Here is a 19,967-nt window from a genome sequence, read left to right as displayed (position 1 = left end):
GAGAGAAGGCCGAAGGGCAGAGTGCGTGTGGAGAGTTTAAGAAACCATTAGAAAACTGATTGGATCAAAACGGACTCTCCGGCTATGTGAGGGGCAGTGTGGTTTCTGGACTAACCAATTCTTTTCTCTTTATCCATAGAAAGGGCCGCCTTCTGGGAAAGACCGAGTGAAGAAGGGCGGATCCTACATGTGCCATAGGGTAAGTCATGTCACTTAACTCTGTTTTGGTGTTCTAATAGCAGGTTTATGGATCCATTGTAAACAATAGCCCCAAATGTCCCATTTACTGCTGCTAATACATGTCTGTTCCAATTGAAACTGGAAAAAAGGACATTCATCTTAAGTTTGATTCTAAGCATGGGGAAAAGTGGCACAAGAAGCAGTGGTTGTAGATGACCTATTGTCAACCAGATGCCATCTGTTGAATCCTGCCCCTTTGAGAGAACTTTGTTGTCCCATGAACTAGAGGTGAGGGTGGGGCTATATACTTTTTCCAGTATGTAAGTCTGGAAGCACGCCCTTCATTTGTTTGAGACTCCTATAAATTTACGGGTTCTCTGTTGAGATTCAGGTGAGAGTTATAAAGGGAGGGTGGTTTGCGATATATGGAAATTGAAGCATCCTGAATGTTTTAGGTATAAAGTATGTGCCTTGTGAAATAAGCAGCATTTTCAGAGAGTGTTTCTGCTCTTTGGGCTATGATTTTATTGTCAGAACTGGCTGTTCTTGGTTAGTTGCAGTGACCCAGCTTTTTATAAGTAAACTTTATAAGGAATTTGGAAATCCAATACCATCCCCTCTATTTTTTCTTCGAGTCATATATTTTTAATGTCTCCAGCACTTTAGTTTCTTTTATCTCTGAGCAAAGATGGCATTTTGCAGATTGTTATTGCCAAGAAGTTCCCCAAGGTAATACACTTAGTCCAGGCACTTTGAGACTTAAAACCACATATAATGGCTCCAAATTAAGTTACTAATTTGATGATGGTGGCATTATCAAATTTTGCTCGAAAATGGTGGTTCTTAAACTTTATCGGGCATTGGAATCATTTGAGATCTTTAAAAAGTACTGATGCCTGGTTCCCTGCTTATCGCCATTCTGATTTGATTTTTCCAGGGTGTGACGTGAGCATCAGGTTTTTTAAAGCTCTCAATGTGATGAAAACAGAGAGCAAAGTTTGGGAACCACTGGCCTAAAGAGAATCTCTCTAGATTGTACATGTGAGAACAAACTCACATGTGTGTGTGTCTTCTGCATCTCTTAACTTAGAATTTTTAATCCAGTGATTCAAGTGGACGTTCATGGAGTTGAGTTCAATTTATGCTTTGTACCTATTTTCATAACAAGATGTAGACAAATTTATCTTTATAAAACCCCATTTTTATTTTAAATTAAAAGCATTGTCCCAGGTCTTTCTAGTGTATTTACATGTCCATATATACATCAGAGTCTTTCGTCCCAGATCATGTATCTAATGGAAGCTGTTACAACAGGTGTACTTGGATCTTGCCAGACTTCCAAACTTCTATGAAAAACAGTTGAATCTCTCTTTGTACAATAGTATCTCAAAATCCTAATTGCTACCAGTTATGTCTCTGACATATGGCACTTTTCTAAATTGAGAATCCATTTGCTTTCTAAGTAATTGGGGACCAGAAGATTTTTCATCAAGAACAAATAGGGAAAATGAAGCTTGTAAAAGGCATTTTCAACAAGTAAATAACACTAAGCCATCCTACCTCCATGCGTATGAATGTGTGTAATGTTTTATAGTTCTTATTAATAGCTTGTTTTCAGTCTGTATTTTCGTAAGCTTTCCACTTGATTCTTTTAAAATATCTTTTAACCTAATATATGTTTTTATTAAATACACTTACATGGTACAATTGATTTTGTTGTGTCTCACAGCCTTGTTAAACTCATCTATTAGTCCTAGTAATATTTTTGTAGATTGTATCAAATTTTCAACATAGGTGATCATATGATCTGTGAATATAGACTGTTTACTTCTGCCTTTTTAATCTGGATGCCTTTTACAACTTTTTCTTACTGTATGGCTAGGACTTTCGGTGTAGTGTTGAGTAGGAATAGTAAGAACAGACATTCATATTTCATGCTTGATCTTAGGGAAAAACCTTTGATTTTCAAAATTAGGTATGATATTAGCTGTAGCTTTTCATAAGTGCCCTTTATCAGTTTGAGGAAGTTTTTTTTTCCCTAACTCCCATTGTGGTGGGGTTTTTTTAGATTTGGATTTGATTGATTGATTGATTGAGATGTGGTCTCCCTATGTTGCCCAGGCTGGTCTTGAACTCCTGGCCTCAAGCGATCCTCCCACCTCAGCCTCCCAAAGTGGTAGGATTACAGGCCTGAGGAAGTTTTTTTCTATTGGTAATGGATGTGGATTTTGCCAGATGCTTTTTTGGCATCATTGAGATGATTATGTGGTCTTTCTTTTTCAATATGGCAAATTACATTGATTTTCAAATATTAAGCCATCCCTGCATTCCTAGGATATATGCCACTTAGTTGTGATGTATTATCCTTTTTATATATTTTGGATTTGATTTGCTAAGATGATAACTGAGCATTTTTGAATCTGGTTCATGATGTGGATTGTTCTGTAGCTTTCCTTTTTTGTAATGTCTTTGTCTGGTTTTGGTTTCAAGGTATTGTTGCGTTCATACATTGAGTTGGGAAATATTACCTTATTTTCAGTTTTTTGGAAGAGTTCGTGTAGAATTAGCATTATTCCTGAAATGTTTGATAGAATTCACCAGTGAATATTTCCAAACAAGTTCACAAGAAAAGAAAAAAATTTGTTTAATTAAAAATAAAAAAAGAATTCTCCAGTGAAGCCATGTGGGCCTAACGTTATAACTATAAATTTAATTTATTTAATAAATGCAGGGCTATACAGTTTATCTGTTTCTTCTTGATTAGTATGGTAGTTTGTGTCTTTTAAAGAATTTGTCCATTTCATCTGAGTTATTGAAATTATTGGCATAATCTCTGCCTCTTCTTGGGGTGCTCAGATCGTTTATATTTAATGTGACTGTTGATACGGTTGAGTTGAAATGTGCCATCTTGATTTTTTTTTCTCTTTGTCTCATCTGTTCTTTGTTCCCTTTGTTATCTGTATGTCTTCTTTTGGGTTACTTATTTTTCATCACTCCATTTTCTCTCTTTTGTCTTATTACTTATAACTCTTTGTTTAAAAATTTTAGTGGTTGATTTAGAGCTTATATTATAAACCTTTAACTTTTTGTATTCTACCTGAAGGATAAGTTTTAATTTAGCCAGGCTCAGTGTGATGGGAAGAACATTCTAGAAGAGGAGAATAGCAGAGTGACGAAACTGAATAGGATTCACACAATTTTCCTGAGAAAAATAGCAGTTCCAGGATCTTGGTGGTCAAGTGAATTGTACATTATTCAGGTCTTTTAACATCAGTCTGGTTATTTCTGTGAGGTTCAGGAAAACAGCACAGTGTTGGTGGTGAATTATTTTCAGAGTACTTAGCCTTTTTCCATATTAAGAGTGGCAGCTTTTACTAAATTATTAAGATGTAGATCCTGGAATTATATCTGGATTGGAGTTTTGTAACTGTTCCTTGCTAGGTATGTGACCTTGGGCAAATTACTTAACCTTTCTAAGCCTCAGTCTTCATATTTGTAAAATATACATCATAATTGCACCCATTGTAAGAGTCTTATGAGGAATAAATGGACCAACGTAGGTAAGCTCTTGGTATAGCTTATGGTAAAGGCTCAGTAAAAGTTAGGTGCTCCTGTCATCATCCTCCTTAGTCATCATGTTTATTATAATTAGGTTATTTCCCCCCTTCTTCTCTTTTGGAGAAAGCACCAGCTAATGACCTCCTAACTAGATAGGCAGAATCCTGAAAAGTATGCTCATGACATAGGTGGAAATCAACGAAAATAAAGAAAAATGTTGTAATTCATTTTGTTAAAAATCACCTTGCTTAGAAAGTAACTTATTTTTAATCATGGGCCAGGGTCAGTTTGCCTGGTTAAAGTAAACGCTAATGATCATTCATAACTTTTTGGAAGTCTTTCCAAACTAATAGATTCAGTAAGGAGATGAAGACACAGAAAGAGAAAACTATGAGGCAACATGGCATGTGGTTAAGAGCACAGACTTTGGAATGGGATTGAATAGGCTGGAATCCTAGATCTACCGCTTATAAACCATGTGATCTTAGGCACACTGTTAACATCTGTGTTCCTCAATTTTCCCTCATATATACAGTGCAGACACTAATAGTACCTACCTCACAGGGTTATTGGGAGGATTAAGTGAGTTAATATATGTGAAGTTCTTAGAGAACTTCATGTGGTAAGTATTTAAGAAATATTAGTTGTTGTCGATGTTGTTAAATTAATTCCCGTGAGGTCTTCAGCCCAACCCACAGCATTGAGGAAATCCTTACTCTCCTGCTAAGATGAAGACCAAAAGAGTTGGTCCACTGTCAGTAGCAAGAACAATGAATGGAAATCAAGAGACCTGAGTTCTAGTGCGTGGTTCTCTATAATGATTTTGTTCAACTTGAGCTACAATTACCGTAAAAGTCTTCCTCCTATAAAAACCATATTGCTGTTCCTCTTGGCTTCAAAGCCCCAAGGCTGATAAGTCATTATCTTGAATGGATTGTTCCCAAGTCCACTATCACATTCTTAGCACAGATATGGAGATCAAGTTCACACAGTAATTAGACATTTTGATGAAACAGGACTAAAGCAGGTCCTTCCCACTTTCTCTGTTCTTAATTAATAGAATGACCCATTTTCAGCCACCTAAAGAACCTCACATCCTTAAGAACCACTTAAAGTGCTAAAAGTAGAGTTAGAAAAAAAGAAAGAACAATGAGGACATTCATAATCAGGCCATTTACCTCTTTAATTATATGCATCATTAGTTGGAATTTAAAGTGAACAACTTACTAATAAATGTTTGCTGAGTGAATGAGTGCATTTGAAATGGAATGATGGTGTGAATTGACTGTTTTCTCAAGTCATGGCCCTGACCTCTCAGCACTAACTTTTGTAGTGAGACTTGCTCTTTAGTGTTTAGTTCTGCATAGTCATTTTGGTTAATGAAAGGCCTCAGGGATTGCTGTGATCTGATAAAGAGCTAACTCCTTTTGTTGTCACTGATTTTAAGGTTTTTGTTAAACAAAGAAAACATTTTCGTTGCATAAAAATGGAAATAAAAATCATCCTGCTTCCTATGGAAAACTGGTGGTCGTATTCTATCAAATATTTTGTGTGCTTTATTGTTTTCTTTCAAGAATGGAATTATTCTGTATATACCAGGGTCTTCAACTATATGGCCGTGGTAAAAATCTCTTATATATTATGGATCTCTTTTCTCTTATCCTGTGTCACAGCCGCAGAATCCTTCTCAACACAGTGCTCTGGGCAGATACAGCTCATTTGAGTTGTTATATCCTGGGCTTTGTAGCATATGAAAATCATCTTATTTTAAAACAGTTTTTTAAATAAGAGATAAATGGCAGATAGGAATATGTCATCCAACAAAAACCTCAGTCCTATGTCATATCCACAGAGAGATCCCGCAACTTTTCCATTCATGTAGCAAATGTGTAAATGCTGGAGGAGGGGCATTATCATCTTCCTCCGAGTGAGCACAAGCTCTCCCAGACCGGCTTAGAAGCTGGCTAATGCTTTTGTTGTAGTCAGGAAACTGATTACCCCAAAGAGGTCAGATAAGACAGGCAAAGCTAGTTTCTGTGATTGAGTGTTATGTTCATTATAAAGTAACAGCTATAAGGCCTTCCACATGTCTAGTACTTTACTTGTTTATGTAGAAACAAGGTGAAGTATGCTAAAATTATTCCATTTAGTAGCTGCATTTTATTGCTGAGGGAACAAATTCAGAAAGGCTTCACCTTTGCTAAGATTAAAGAGTAAAATGTTTGCTTGTCACAGTTTTCACTTGTATCAAGCCCAGACTCCTGTCTGCTGAGAAGCCTGGAATGTGACTCCCTCCTATTTATCCACCCACGTTTCCTGTTCATTATTAACCAGCTTCGTACCAGTCACTTTTCCTGGAATTCTCATTCTCCAGATCTTTGAGCAACTGAGACCACATGTCACCTTATCAGAGAGGCCTTCCCAGACCACCCTGTCTAAAGTATCCACCCGGTCGCTCTCCGTCCTTTTTCCCTATCTTAGTTTCCATTGACATGACCACTACCGGAAACAACCTTCAGTTGATCAGTGTGTTTATTGTCTCACTACTCTCTGTTGAATGTCAGCTCCCTGATAACAGGTGCCTTGTCTGTCTGGTTCTGATTGTATCCCTCATGCCTAAAATAGCATCTGACATATTGTAAGCTCATATGTTTAATGAACAAATAAACCATGCTCTGACGTGATCAAGCCATGGTCTTGCTATCCTCTTAACCTGCCTGAATGTTTCAGTTTTCATGCTTCTGATGTCATTATTTTTTCCACTTGATATGCCTTCTCTTCTCCTTTTTAAATAAAGCAGTGCTCAGAGTGTGGCCCATGGGCCTATAGCATCAGCAACACCTAAAAGCTTGTTAGAGAGACACATTCTAGGGCCCGACCATAGACTTCCTGAGGCAGAATCTCTGGGTGCGTGGCCTGGGAGCATGGATTTAAACACGCTCTCTAGGCATTCTCGTGTGTGCTGAAGTCTGAGCACCACTGCGGTAACCACGGAAATCCCACTCAGGTCAAGTTGTGCCTTCCAAAACAGTCTTTCCCAAAGACTGGCATTCTATAAGGGACAATTCCTTCACCTCTATTACTAATAACCTCAGAATTGTTTAACCCTAGCATGTCTTGTAGCTGATTGATGTGTAATCTGTTCCTCAACCAGCCTGTGATCTCCAGCAAGATAAGACCATGCCGAGACACGATCTCCCCTCTGGGCACATACAGTAGACAATCAGGAAACCCTTGACTGATTTGGTCATGAGCATGGTACAGTTACGGAACAAGAATGCCCATGTGGTCTGTCTGTTGTCTGCCTGCCTGCCCCCCCCGAAGTTGATCCTCACTGCAGTGTGTAATTCACTACACATGCTTGGTTTCATGGGCCCCTGGATTATCCACAGGAACTTGATTCTAGAAATGCCAACGCACTGTTGTTTCACAGCAGCCCAGTGAGTAGGCCCTACGTGGAATGAGGCATTTGTTGTGTCTTCCTGCGTGGTCACCTCTAGTCATTTGAGAGCTTCCAGTGCATGTGGACCACACACAGTAGCAGATGCCATCAATTTTTATTATTTCAAACACATTTTTAATTGAACTTCCCTCTGCCTACCCTAGGCTTAGTAATGTTTGTTATATTCTTCACTGACCACAAGGAACATGAGAAAATTGGTTGCTATTGTTTCACTATCTATAGAAGACAAAGCACAGTGTCTTTCTTTTTATGGTGGAAGTGCTCCAGAGAGTTGTCTTGTCAACTTTAGAGATAATTTTCTGAAGATTAGAAGCACTTTACTTTTGTGAGAGAAAAAAGAATAATATTTAAGAAAAAAAAATATCTTGCATGCTGACCTATTTCCCCAACCCCCAAATTATCTCTTCTGCATGAGTTCCAACGTTATTCTACGCGATTCTTCACATCGTTTCTTTAACCAGCTGGCAGGGACTTGAGTCTTACTGGGCCAACTCAGAGTTTATGCTCATGGTACGCAGGATGACTAGTTTATTTTCATTCTCTGTTATTTTGGATCAGAGAACAATCCTAGAGCACAAGAGTTCCATGCATGACTATATTTGGAATCTGGAAGCTTTTGAAGTGTTTGTGGCAAGTAGTTTGTAGTTCTTCACCGAATACTGACTAGGTGGCCAGGGATGTGCAGATGTGTGTGTACGCAGGACTTGTATGTTGGGTGTTGGAAAAGAAGACACAGGATGTGGTACTTTTCCCTGTGGGAGTATAGACTCTTGCTAGGGAAGCAAGAACACCACAGTTAGATCTTGGGTAACTCATTTACTTTCTCTGGGCTGTTATGATACAAATGAAGTAACACGTGATGGTGCCTAGCACCGTGCCTGGTATGCTGCAGGTCTTTGTCGGTGTGCATGCGTATGTTGGTGCCTTGCTCTTATAAATAACACCAGTACAAAACAACCACACACACAAGTGCATAGCTCTGTGAGTTAGTATGATTCAAACTCCCAAGGCAATGTGTACAAAAAGCAGTGTTTTCCCACAGCCTTTCCTACATTTGGTGTTCCTAGGCTTGCTGTTTAATTTTTTTCCATCTCCTGGATATTGGATAGTGAATGGTATCTTAATGTCACTCTTAATATTTTCCCAGTTGCCATCTATGCTTATCACTTGGTTTCATGTTGAAAATCAATATATGCTCAGCGTAGGAAATACGAACCCCAGCTGCTGGGGGATAACCACTGTGTACTTTGTGGTGCCTTCTGAATCTTCTGGTCTTTCTTTCTTGGCATATACAATCATCTGGCTTGAGATCATACTACATCTACAGTTCTACATTCTGACTTTTCCATTTAACATTCTTGTTAAATATTATGTAAAAACATGATTTTCAGTGACTGCTTACAATTCTGTCACATGGATGTGCCTAAACTTAAGCAATCATTGATCTCTACGTTTTTTTCCTTTTTGCTGTTATGAGTAATGCTGACACCAGCATCTTCGTACTGCATCTGTGTTGTGTTTATAAGGTAAAGGACATTGGCTAAGACGTGGCTGACTCTTGAATGTGCTGCCCTTTCCAAAGCACACGCGTTGTGTCCAGGAGGGTTGTGGGGAAGCGCTGTGTAGCGGGCGGCAGAACTTCTGAACAGCTGGCACTCCTGTGTGACATGCACCCAACAGTGTGGAGCCCTCAGTCCCAGTAGCACTGACATCGCTTTTTTTCTCTGCACAGTCCTACTGCTACAGGTATCGCTGTGCTGCTCGAAGCCAGAACACACCTGATAGTTCCGCTTCGAATCTGGGATTCCGCTGTGCAGCTGACCGCCTGCCCACCACGGACTGACAGCCAACAAGAGCCTTCCCAAATCCAAGAAGTCATGTCTAACCTGCACTGGGCTTCCCTCAGAACTCGGAATGATCTCATGCAAAGAATTCCCACCCCAAGGTGGGTTACGTACCTGCCCAATGGCCAAAGGAACCGTCTTGTGAGACCAAATCGCTGACCTGGGTCAGTGCATGTGCTTTAGCGTGTGGTGCATCTTTGGAGATCATCGTCGTGTTTTACTTTGGAGAGTCTTTGAAGAGGCCCGCGTCCTACCCGGGCTCTGCCATAGGGGTTAGGCCCCAGGGTCCAACGCTTGACCTTCCTGGGCCTCAGAGCCCTGACGTATCAAATGAGGGTGGACAATATGACCTCTGAAGTTCTCTCCAACTCACAAACTAAGAGTGATTATCAGAATATATTGTGATTTCATAGTGAGAATTTATGACAGATTATTTTTTAGCTATTTTTTTTCCATGTGTGAACCTTGGGTGATACTAATCACGTAAAATAAGAGTTCTCTTATGTATTATTTTCAGAAAAGGGTTGGGGTGGTGATGAGTCCTTTATATTCATATTGCACTTTGTTTTCCCAAGGAAATCAGTGTCTTCTGCATTGCTGTGGTGTATCCCACGTGGGCCAGCGATGGTATGCTAAAGTTCAGCAACCTGAACACAAAGGAATGTCTGTGGGGTGACTCTACTGTGCTTTATCTTTCAACATTAAGTGCCTTTGGTTCAGAGGGGCAGTTAGAAGCCCTGTTTTCCCCTCTCCCCAAAGCCTTTGGTGAATGTGAAATGTGTGCTAAACGGGGACCTGCTTAATTCTGTTAATACATATAGGAGAAAAGGAACAAGAACCTTGAATTAGCTATATTCAGGGTATCATCCAGTATTTTGTAATAGAGAGGTAGGAGACCTTGTTGGCTGTGGAATATCAGATGCTTTGAGTCACGCACTATGTTGAATAAACTGGTATCTGCTAAATCAGGTTTCACTCTCATCCATTTCTTCTCTCTTTCCCTCTTTGTGTTTTCTTTTAAAAAATGATTTGGGATATTTGTGTGTTTAGTTTGCTAGAAAACTTTCATGTCCGTTAGCTAGTGGATAATTTTGATATATGGGCCAGTTTGTGGGAATTTTTATTCCAAAAAGCAAGAGTGTTCTGCCGGGAGCCCCATTCTGACCTTGCCGCTGCTTGCTGCAGTAGATAATGCAGTGTCAGGGTGCTGCCTCGGTTGGTGGTTCTGTAAAACCCGGCAGCTGCTTCCCGTGCCGGGAAAGCACCTTGCTCCGCAGTGATGGCTTTCAACCCGAGGTCCCTGTCGTCTGGATCCCATCCTGGTTCCCCAGGCCTGAGGGCCCCAAAGCCATTTCTTGCATGTCATTTGAAAGAAATTATTAAGTCAAATAACATTCAGAAGTGTTTAACCAACACTTGATTGCTACTTTTGTGCTTAGCCTCCTAACATGCGAAAACATATTGAAAAACAATCACATGGCTGACGTGTTTAGCTATATTTGTTGTTCAGTCATAAAATGTTTCTCTAAAAACCTCCCCCAATTGATGATTAATCCCAGGCAAAAGAAAGAAACAAACATTTGTGGGAAATAGCTAATGTAGGAAATGAGATACTTTATTTTTAAAGTCACCACTACTCAAGTACAGCTTGTTTTGACTTGTTGCCTCCCACCTGCATGTATTTTACATCATTATATTTATAGTGTGTATATTTTGAATTCTTCTTTTGTTAATTAATGTTATATGGCATAAATATTTTGGGATGTTTGGGGGCACGGTTTTTAGAATTGCATTTTTAACAGCAGCATAATATTAGACAGCATTTAAAATGAAATCCTAACAAGCCCTTCACTTAGGAACCACATGTCTAGGTTACCGACTATAAGAGTACACCAAGCTGCAGACAGCTGTAGCTACTACACTTTATAATGTGGCATATTGACATATGAGTAGACCGACAAAATGGCACTATGATAATTTTGATTTCAATGCCATAGACATATTCCTGAAAAACCTCATCTTCTGCAAAATTGCACACAAAAAAATAGGGATATACAGGAAAAATAGGGGTAGAGGAAGATCACTCAAAACTTAAGCAAGTTTGTACCTTGTACCAGAGCACTAACAAAATAATAACCACCTGAATAAAAACCAGTAGTTCAATTAAATCACTGGCATTTGCAGCCAGACTGACAACCAGTCAGTCATTTGTATCCTTAGACCCTGAGGCTCCTCCTTCATTTCTCAAAGCTGTAAGTCCTTAAAGACACACGCTTCTAATGGAGCCCTCTTCCATTACAAGTGAAAATCTGATCCAGGGTGTAGACTTCTTCATCAATCAATTTTTTTTTAAGTGGACACTGGTCTTTGCAGCATCTTTTATCTGGGCTTTCAACTTTTGAGAGAGCTTGACATAGTGGAAAGTATAGCAATTCTTGAAGCCACTATATAAACCACTACATGTACTAAAGGAAGGCACTTCCGTAGGATTTTTAATATTTTTCTGAAGGTCTCGTATATATTGCTAGGGTTTTCTCTTACATTTTAGGAAGGTTTGTGCCTGATTGTTTCAAAACACATTTCACTGGAGGATGTTATGTTAAGTGAAATAAGCCAGGCACTGAAAGGCAAATATCATATGTTCTCACTGATATGTGGAAGCTAAAAAAAAAAAATTGAACTCAGGGAGATAGAGGGTAGAATGATAGTTACCAGAGGCTGGAAAGGGTAGTGGAGAAAGTGGGTGTAGGGGGGATAAATGAGGATGGTTAATGGGTACAAAAATACAGTTAGAATGAATAAGATCTAGTATTAGGTAGCACAATAGGGCAACCATAGCTAATAATAATATACATTTTAAAATAACTAAAAGAGTACAATTGCAGTGTTTCCAACACAAATGATACATGCTTGAGATGATGGATACCCCATTGAACCTTGATTTGATCATTACACATTGTTTTCCTGTATCAAAACATCATATGTACTCCATAAATATGTACAACTATTCTGTACTCATAATTAAAATTTAAAAAAACACACACTTCAAACCACATATGATCCAACATGACTTCCACATTCTACATCCTCTCTTTTCTGTTTACGAATCACTTACAAGCTATCTCTGCATTAAAGAAACACTTGTAGCAGAACAGACCATTTGGTCCATGTGTCCGTTCCAGTATTGAAAATCTTTTTTTCCCCCCAGGAGCTCTTCTAGACTTGGTTTCTAACTCTCATTTCTTGCCCCACTGAAGCATGGAGGGAATTTGAGGTTTGTTCCCAAGTCTGCTTTGGTCCTGAATCCTGGACAATCTTGCTTTATTTTCAGGGGTGTACGTGACAGTTGAGACATAGCTTTTTTCTTAAAGCTTGTAAACATGATTAGAGGGGGGAGGGGATGGGAGGTGATGGTGGTGGTAATCAAGAGTGACATTGCCTTCCTGAAAGCATCAAATTACATAGATGTCTCAGTGGAATACAGATCTGCATCAATATAGACATTTTTTTTTTCTTTTTCCTCCCACTCCCCTACCTCATTTTGGACAAAGTATCTTAATTGTCCATATGACCTTTCAGGAAAAAAATAAATAGAAGATACCATTTATTTTAGTAAGTGTTGATTGGGGTGGGGGCTGGGGGAGGTCTCCACTATTATGTCTCCAAAATAGTGTGTTGGTAAATTCTATTTTCCAGGGACTGTCTTTGCTGAGAATTCTATTGTTGAGAAAAAATGGTTTTTCATCCGTAAGAATCCCAGAATTTGGGTCCTCTTGCTAATCACCTTTCAAAATAGATCATGTTTTTATCTTCAGTTTTCAAGCTGCAAATACAATTTTTGCATGTAGTAAAATCCGTAGTTGACTTACCAAAAGGAATATTTTTTAAAAACACCATAAACATGGTGCTTTCTATTCTGAAACTTTGGGAATTTTATACAAGAGATTAATATGGGATCTATTTTTTCTTTTTGAAGTGATATTTTGCATGTATTCCTCCTCTTCCCTTCCAACAAACATTAGCGTTACCATCAGCAATATTTCTCATCAGGGAGTTCACTTACAGCCTGGCTGGCTGGAGGAACAAAGGAGGCGCAGAGTCGGGCGAGCAGCGCTGACAGGTGACGCGGGCTGGGCGTGAGTGGTGCCCGTTCTCAAGGGGCTGCCACTGTCCTGCTCTCGCCGACGGCTGCCATGTGGCGATGCCAGCCTGGAGTTGCTCAGTCATCAGCTTCCAGGAGTAGCTGGATATTTGCATTTTTGTTTGAAGTCTTCGGAGTTTTTAATGATGGCAGCCAATTCAGATTAAAAAAAAAAAACCCACTAAACTGAGGTGTCAGTTTGGCACGTCAACAGAGTAATGTTAGAAGCTCTGAAACAACGCTCAGGGGAAAAGCGAAACCAGCAAACAGACTGTCAGGGGGAAAGAGAGAAGACTTGCCTTGTCGGATGGCCTTGAAGACCTAATAAATCGCTTCTGCAGCCAGATTCAGCCCGTGGGGTGCCAGTTTGCAACCTAGAGTATGAAGAGTTGATTCCTTTCATAGAGCACAAAATGTCATGTTTATATCTGAGGAATGACTAATCAGGTAATGGGCAAGTAAGAAAGGTGCAAGTGTGAGAAAGGGCTTGCCCAAGGGCCTCATCTTGCCTAGAAATGCCTCAGGAGGCTCCTGTCCTCCATCCCCCCCATCCACCTGGAATGATTTAACAGCCTTAGGTAACCTCAGCAGAGCCGAGACAGCCCATTTTGATTAACTTTAGCACTGACTACTGTTTGCAGATTAATATCAGAGGATAGCAGAAATGTCAGTTTCTTGACTGTTGGTTTCATTTTATTTATTAAAACTGAATTCTCTAGAATACAGACTCCCCTGGAGCAGGCTTTGCTTTTATAGGTTGGCCAGAATCAGTTGCTCGGTTAGTGGGAGCTGGCCTTTGTTGTTGCGAATGCTTAAAACATTGTGGAAATTATTAACTCCAAGGGCCTCAGATGGAGCCTTGGCAGTTGGCCAGAACTCCTTCCTTCCTCTGACTCTTGTGTTCAGACCATTAGAGCAGGAGTTTAATTAATTTTTTTATTAAGCAAAAGCAGTACAGACAACATTCAGGTAGGCTGTAAAATGAGAAATGCTCTTTTCTGAAACCTGCCCTATTTAGGATTGGAAAGTTCAAGGGATTAGTACTAAGGGGTGGAATTTTTCGGCTTCAGATCAGGTTCTAATCTGCCCCCAAATGGTAATTGACCCCGAAGTCATCATCATGAGAAGGGTGGTTGGGCCTCTGGAATTAGTCACAGTTGTCAGGCGAGGAGGCAATTCCATTTCAGAGTAATTGAAGGTCGGATGCGATCGCTCTCCCTCCCCTGGGCCCGGGCCATGTTTCACAAACTCCTTGTTTTCTTTGCTGAGGGAACTGGAAGACTGATAGAGCAACTCTTGGAACAAGCCAGTTTGGCACCTCAGCAGCGTAATGTTAGATGCTCTGAATCAACGCTTAGGGGGAAAGTGAAACCAGCAAACAGACCATCAGGGAAACAGATAGGACTTTCCTAGTCAGGGGGCGCTGATGGAAAGTTCACCTGCTTTTACTCTGGTGCCTGTGGGGAAGGGCTCTTCTGGGTTGCTTTTGCAAAGTCTACAACTTTTTCTCTGCTTCAGACTGTTGCCAAGTAAGATTTTATTTATTTAAGTGGCATGGGAATGATGCCCCTTTAATCTCTTCGGTTGCTGTCTTTAGAAAGCAGTTTAGCAGAGGCTCTTGGAATGAGCTTGTCTGGGCTCGCACCCCTGTACCACCACATGCTTAACTGCGCCGCTTGGAGGCAATTAATGTCCCCCAAGGTAAAATGGGCATGATGATACCTACCTCTTGGAGTGGTGAGGAGCTATGAGATAATGCAAAAATACAGTGCTTAGCACAAAGTACGTGGCTAAGTGCTTACTAGGTGGTTGTTTCTATCATGAATATGATGACCAAAAGCAGAGGAGCAGGAGGCACTACCAGATGGTCCTGCTCCACCGCGGACTTACAGCTGTAGAACAGAGAGCAAAATGGACTAAGAGTAAGAAAGAACAAAGAGACTACACATGAAAGCTTAACTTGACCCCCATGTCAAACAAACAAACAAACAAACAAACAGCTGGCATGATTGACCCCAGACCTGTGTTCGTCCTGGAATTTGTAAATACCCTGATACTGCATGGTCCATACCTCCCACAAAGTTCTCATTAAAGAGGAAAGTTAGATCTCATTATTGCTGCATATATTGTGTAATTCTGAAGTTTTCCTCTTGAATCCACCTCACAAAGATCCTCTGGCAGGTCCAATACCAATGGAAGTGTCATTTGTGGGCGTTAATAATTAAAAAGAAGGAAAAAAGAAAAGGGAGGGCAGTCTGTTTTCTGTGGTGTTTTTAGTGCTAATTTGCATTTTGGTTTTAGAGAATATTTCAGTAGCTCTGCCTAGTTATTTAAATTCTTCCTTCTCATTTAATCCTTCTCTGAGATTATTGGTCTGGGATCTAGATTCCAATTTATAAATTGCCAGATTTAAAAATCAAGATGAGGCCAGGCGCAGTGGCTCAGGCCTGCAATCCTAGCACTTTGGGAGGCTGAGGCAGGAGGATTGCTTGAGACCAGGAGTTTGAGACCAGCCTGGGCAACATAGGGAGACCCTATCTCTATGAAAAATAATGAAATTAGCCAGGCGTGGTGGTGTGTGCCTGTAGTCTCAGCTGCTTGGGAGGCTGGGGCAGGAGGATCACTTGAGCCCAGGAGTTTGCGGTTGCAGTGAGCTGTGATGATGCCACTGCACTGTAGCTCAGGTAACAGAGAAAGACCTTGTCTCCAAAATAAATAAACAAAAATAAAAATCAAGAGGATGTCAAAAGGAGAACAGTTTAAGGGTTGCCAGACAGGACCCACTACAACCTGGCGTAGTAGGTTTTATCTAGCTCCGCTGTTCTCAAAGTGTGGTCTGGGGACCCCAGGGATCTCCAGTCCCCTTTTGGGGGGTCTGTGAGCAAAAACTATTTCCTTAATAACATTAAAATGTTATTTGCCTTTTTAATTCTTATTATCTCATAAGTATATAGTGGAGTTTTCTAGAAGCTACATGATATGTAGCCTGATGCCTCATAGAATATGAGCTTGTATATTTTAATGTTTTAAAAATTTTCCAGTCTTAATTTTTAATATGTTAAACATCTCTAGATATAACTCACATTACAAAAGCTCTTTGGGGTCCCCAATCATTCCTGGAAGTGTAAAGGGATCCTGAGACCAAAAAATTTGAGAGCTGCTCATCTAGGAGAAAAGCAAGGTCTGGGAGTACCGAATCTGTCTTGCCAGAAAACCATCAGCCCTTCTCTGTCTCTTGTGAGGACAGTGACAAACTGGGTTTAAATGACCACGAGAGCAGGTGCAAGTAACAGTTAGGAAGCGCTTCCTTCCTGTTTGTTTGTGAAGACCTGTTAAATACAGACGTGCATGCCCTTCCCTGGCCCTAAGAAGACCCCCAGCAAAAATCTAGCTGAAGCCAGTCACCCTGGAAGGGTCAGAAAGAGGAGTCCCTGGAGAACAGCACAGACAGATGGCTGTGCCGTGAGGTGTCACATATTTCACAGAGACAGCGATAAAGGACCTGGGTCCTCTGAAAGATAGTTCTGTGTACGGACTGCCCTAAACCATCCTGTAGTTGGAATCACTTTGTACAGAGGGACTCCCGAAAAGGGCTTTGCAAGAATTAGGCACATGACGTGTAAGATCCCGACTACTGGTACAGCCTCTGCTCAAGGTGACATGGTGATGGGACCCTGCATGTCACCAACATTCTCCCCCTCAGATAGTGGCTGTATTATAAAGCCAGTGGGAAAGGTCGGTGTTACTTTTGGAAACAGCTCACTTCCTCCTGGGTAGAACAACTGTGATTGTTCTCCCTCTTCTCTGGGCTGGTTTGCCTTGCAGCCAACAATTCGCGGCACCTCGGAGGTGCCAGGCATCGTGCTGGATGCTGATGTACGTGGCCTGATTTAATCTGCATTTAGTCTTGGGAGAAACTGGTTATTTTTGGTTAGTATTCCCAATGCGCACTTGGGAAACTAGGACTCAGAATGCCCCAGGTACCACAGCTGACTGAGGCAGAACCAGGACTCACGACATTTTTGTGACTTCTGTGCTCTCTACTACATCACTGGATCAGTAGTTGTGTTGAGTTTGGGGTGGGGAGGGGTGGACGGAAGAGGGGACCTTACTGGGGCAAGAGATGGCCTCAGGGAGAAAGAAGGCCGGGAGTGAGGAGGTGGACTGGATTAGGGGTTAATAAGGACATTGGAGCTGGGGCCAGACTGTCTAGGTTTAAATTCTGGTGCTACCACTTACCAGATCTGTGACTTTGGGCAAGTTACTAAACCTATTTGTTCTTCACATTTTGAAAATTAAGTGGAAGTACTTCTAGAAAAGGTAGAATCAAGACAGAAGGGGTGAAAATAGTCAGTTTAGAGTGGTCTGTGCATAAACCTTTGACCTGCTTTAAGTCCATTCCAAACTTTGAAGGTTGGTGCTTTGTTACATCACAGTAATTATTCCCAATATGGTAATGGGATACCCAAGGTTAAGACTACACATTTTTGAAAGGTGTGTTTTCATCACATTTCCTCCCCAGAATGTGCCCTTTCTTTTTACAAAATGATTATGGTACCCTAAAAAAGTGGATTTTTTAGGGGCAGGGTGGGAGAAGGCTGGGTATGTGGGAAATAATGAAGATGAAAAGGTGCGTAATCAGCTCACTTGTTCCAGGCTCCAGTGCGTGAAAAGAACGCAGCTGATAAGACAGCTGAGATGGGTGTGAGACGCATGGGAGGAAAAGTGTGCTCCTCCTGCTCCTTCAACAGCAGGCTGACAGGGCCCATGTGAGGACCTCCTTGATAGGCTTCGGTCCCCTGGCCTTTGAGAAACCGGGCTAAAGTTTCTTGCCCTCTACTCCTGACTCTGCCGCTGGGCTCCATCTGGGCATTGTTTCTGAATATGCAGTTTCTAGGCAGCTTCCAACTCATTTGCTTCTGTTCCGGGACTTGTAAATATTCAGTTCCGGGGGTGGGGGTGGGGCTGGGGGGCAACCGCGCTAATACGGGAAACACATTCACATTTGTAATTTTATATTTATAAACAAGACCCTTTGCTTTAGGGCATATTAGGCAAGCCAAAGACTGAATCACGTTGGCCATTATGGGCTTTTAGCTCTGTGTGTGGGAAGGCTTTTCTGCGCCCTGGCAGCTTGCAGTGGTCTTACGTGTGATGTTCCCCCTCTAGTGGCCACGTTGGGCTCTTCTCCTCTTCTCTTTTATCTTCTTTTCTCTTCTCCCCTCCCCTCTTCTTCTCCTCTCCTCTCCTCCTCTCCTCTCCCCTCCCCTCCCCTCCCCTCCCCTCCCCTCCTCTCTTCTTTTTCTTTTCTTTCTTTCCTTCTTTCTTTTCTTTTGCTTTTTTTTCTTTTGTTTTTCTTTTCTTTCATTTTCCTGTCGTACAAATGATCTCTAGAGTTGAAGAACCCTTTATTTAGCGGCAATGTGGATTTGGGGGACTTGGAGAAGGGGGTAAAAAGGGAGGGGGCGCAAACCTGTATTCCATAGGTAAAGCAGTTGTTCTCAAATATTTGTTCCAAACGCGACCTTTTGAAAGAAGAAGAGGAGTCAGGGAATGTGACCTGCAGAGGGGAAGAGAGCTGTGGAAGGAGTTATCTTTTCTTTCTGATTATTTTATGAATGTCTACTGCTTTTATTAAGAATTATCTTATTTCTAACTATCCATCCAGTTTCTTTAGAAAAATCTTGGTTACTATTTTTAAATTATCAGAGCAATAAAATGCATAGGGTAAGACTAAAAACTCAAAAAATAAGCACAAAATGTACTTAGAAGCCCCTCATTCTGTGAGTTCTGGTCTTCTCCCAAATCCATGCCGGTGGATAACAGTTAATCTATCTTTCCACACTTTTCTCTATGTATTTATAAACATATGTATGTGTATATTGAATACAATGATGTATAAATACATACATATGAGGTCTACCCGGAAAGTATCCAGCCATACATATACATAAGAAATCATACATAATATACACAACTTATATATGGTTTTTACAAAGCAAAATGGAGTAACACTATAAATAGTATTCATTTAATATATTTTGTACAACTCATAAAAGTACTACATATGCCTGTCTCTTTTAAAGTATCTGAATTAATTTATTTAAGCATTCTCCTACAGATGAATATTTGGGTTATTTGCAGTTTTCATTATTAAAAATGTTGCAATAAACCCATTTGTGCCTACTTATATCTTTGCCAATTTGTGCAGCTATTTCTGTGGGATAAATTCCTAGGAGACTAACTGCTGTATCAAAGCATATGGTCATTTTAAATTGTTACAGTCCCAAAAGACAGTACCAATTTACATTCCCATGCACAGTGAATCTGCAGCATCTCACTAGTTCTTTATTCTAAAACTAACGTGAGAAAAAGCAAGGTAGCTTAGCATAGGGGAAGTTCTTCTGTGGAGTTTAGGAATAGATGTCGGGAGATGAAGGAAACCAAACTGAGGTCTGCTGAACTGGAGTCCCGGGGTAAAGTAAGCCCCACAGTGAAAGCAGCCACATAAGACAGAAATCTGGCCTCAGCACTCCAGCATTCCCTGCTTTCTGTGGCTGAAACACAACCCTGGGGTACGCTGATTGGTCCAGTCTTAGTTGCAAATGACTCCAGTCTGCAGAAATGATTCCTTGTTAATGAAATCAGTCTGCAGTAGTAAACTGTTTCCACTCCCCTCTCTGCCCACAATCTACAGGGACTCCTTAACCGCCTGTCATTGCCACATTACTTTTCTCCCTGTGGTTTGGATCGGGAGCCCTCACTGAGTTCATAATTCTGA

General features: G+C 40.8%; 1 protein-coding gene across 3 annotated transcripts in view; it reads left to right on the top strand.

The window, feature by feature from the left end:
* The window catches only part of SUMF1 (sulfatase modifying factor 1), a 77,814-nt gene extending 67,814 nt beyond the window's left edge, over positions 1 to 10,000 (top strand). For 2 of the 3 annotated variants that reach the window (XM_069473839.1, XM_069473837.1), the window contains 2 exons: positions 140 to 199; positions 8,934 to 10,000. In XM_069473839.1, the coding sequence (XP_069329940.1) occupies positions 140 to 199; positions 8,934 to 9,044 (171 nt within the window). In that variant the 3' untranslated portion in view covers positions 9,045 to 10,000. The remainder of the gene's footprint in view (positions 1 to 139; positions 200 to 8,933) is intronic. The other variant, XM_069473838.1, reaches the window with a different exon arrangement.
* The last annotated feature ends 9,967 nt before the right edge of the window (positions 10,001 to 19,967 follow it).

The sequence above is a fragment of the Eulemur rufifrons genome, chromosome 7 (assembly GCF_041146395.1).
Source record: "Eulemur rufifrons isolate Redbay chromosome 7, OSU_ERuf_1, whole genome shotgun sequence".
Taxonomy (NCBI): Eukaryota; Metazoa; Chordata; class Mammalia; order Primates; family Lemuridae; genus Eulemur; species Eulemur rufifrons.
Note: the sequence above shows the minus strand (reverse complement) of the source record. Positions and strands in the feature narration are given on the sequence as shown.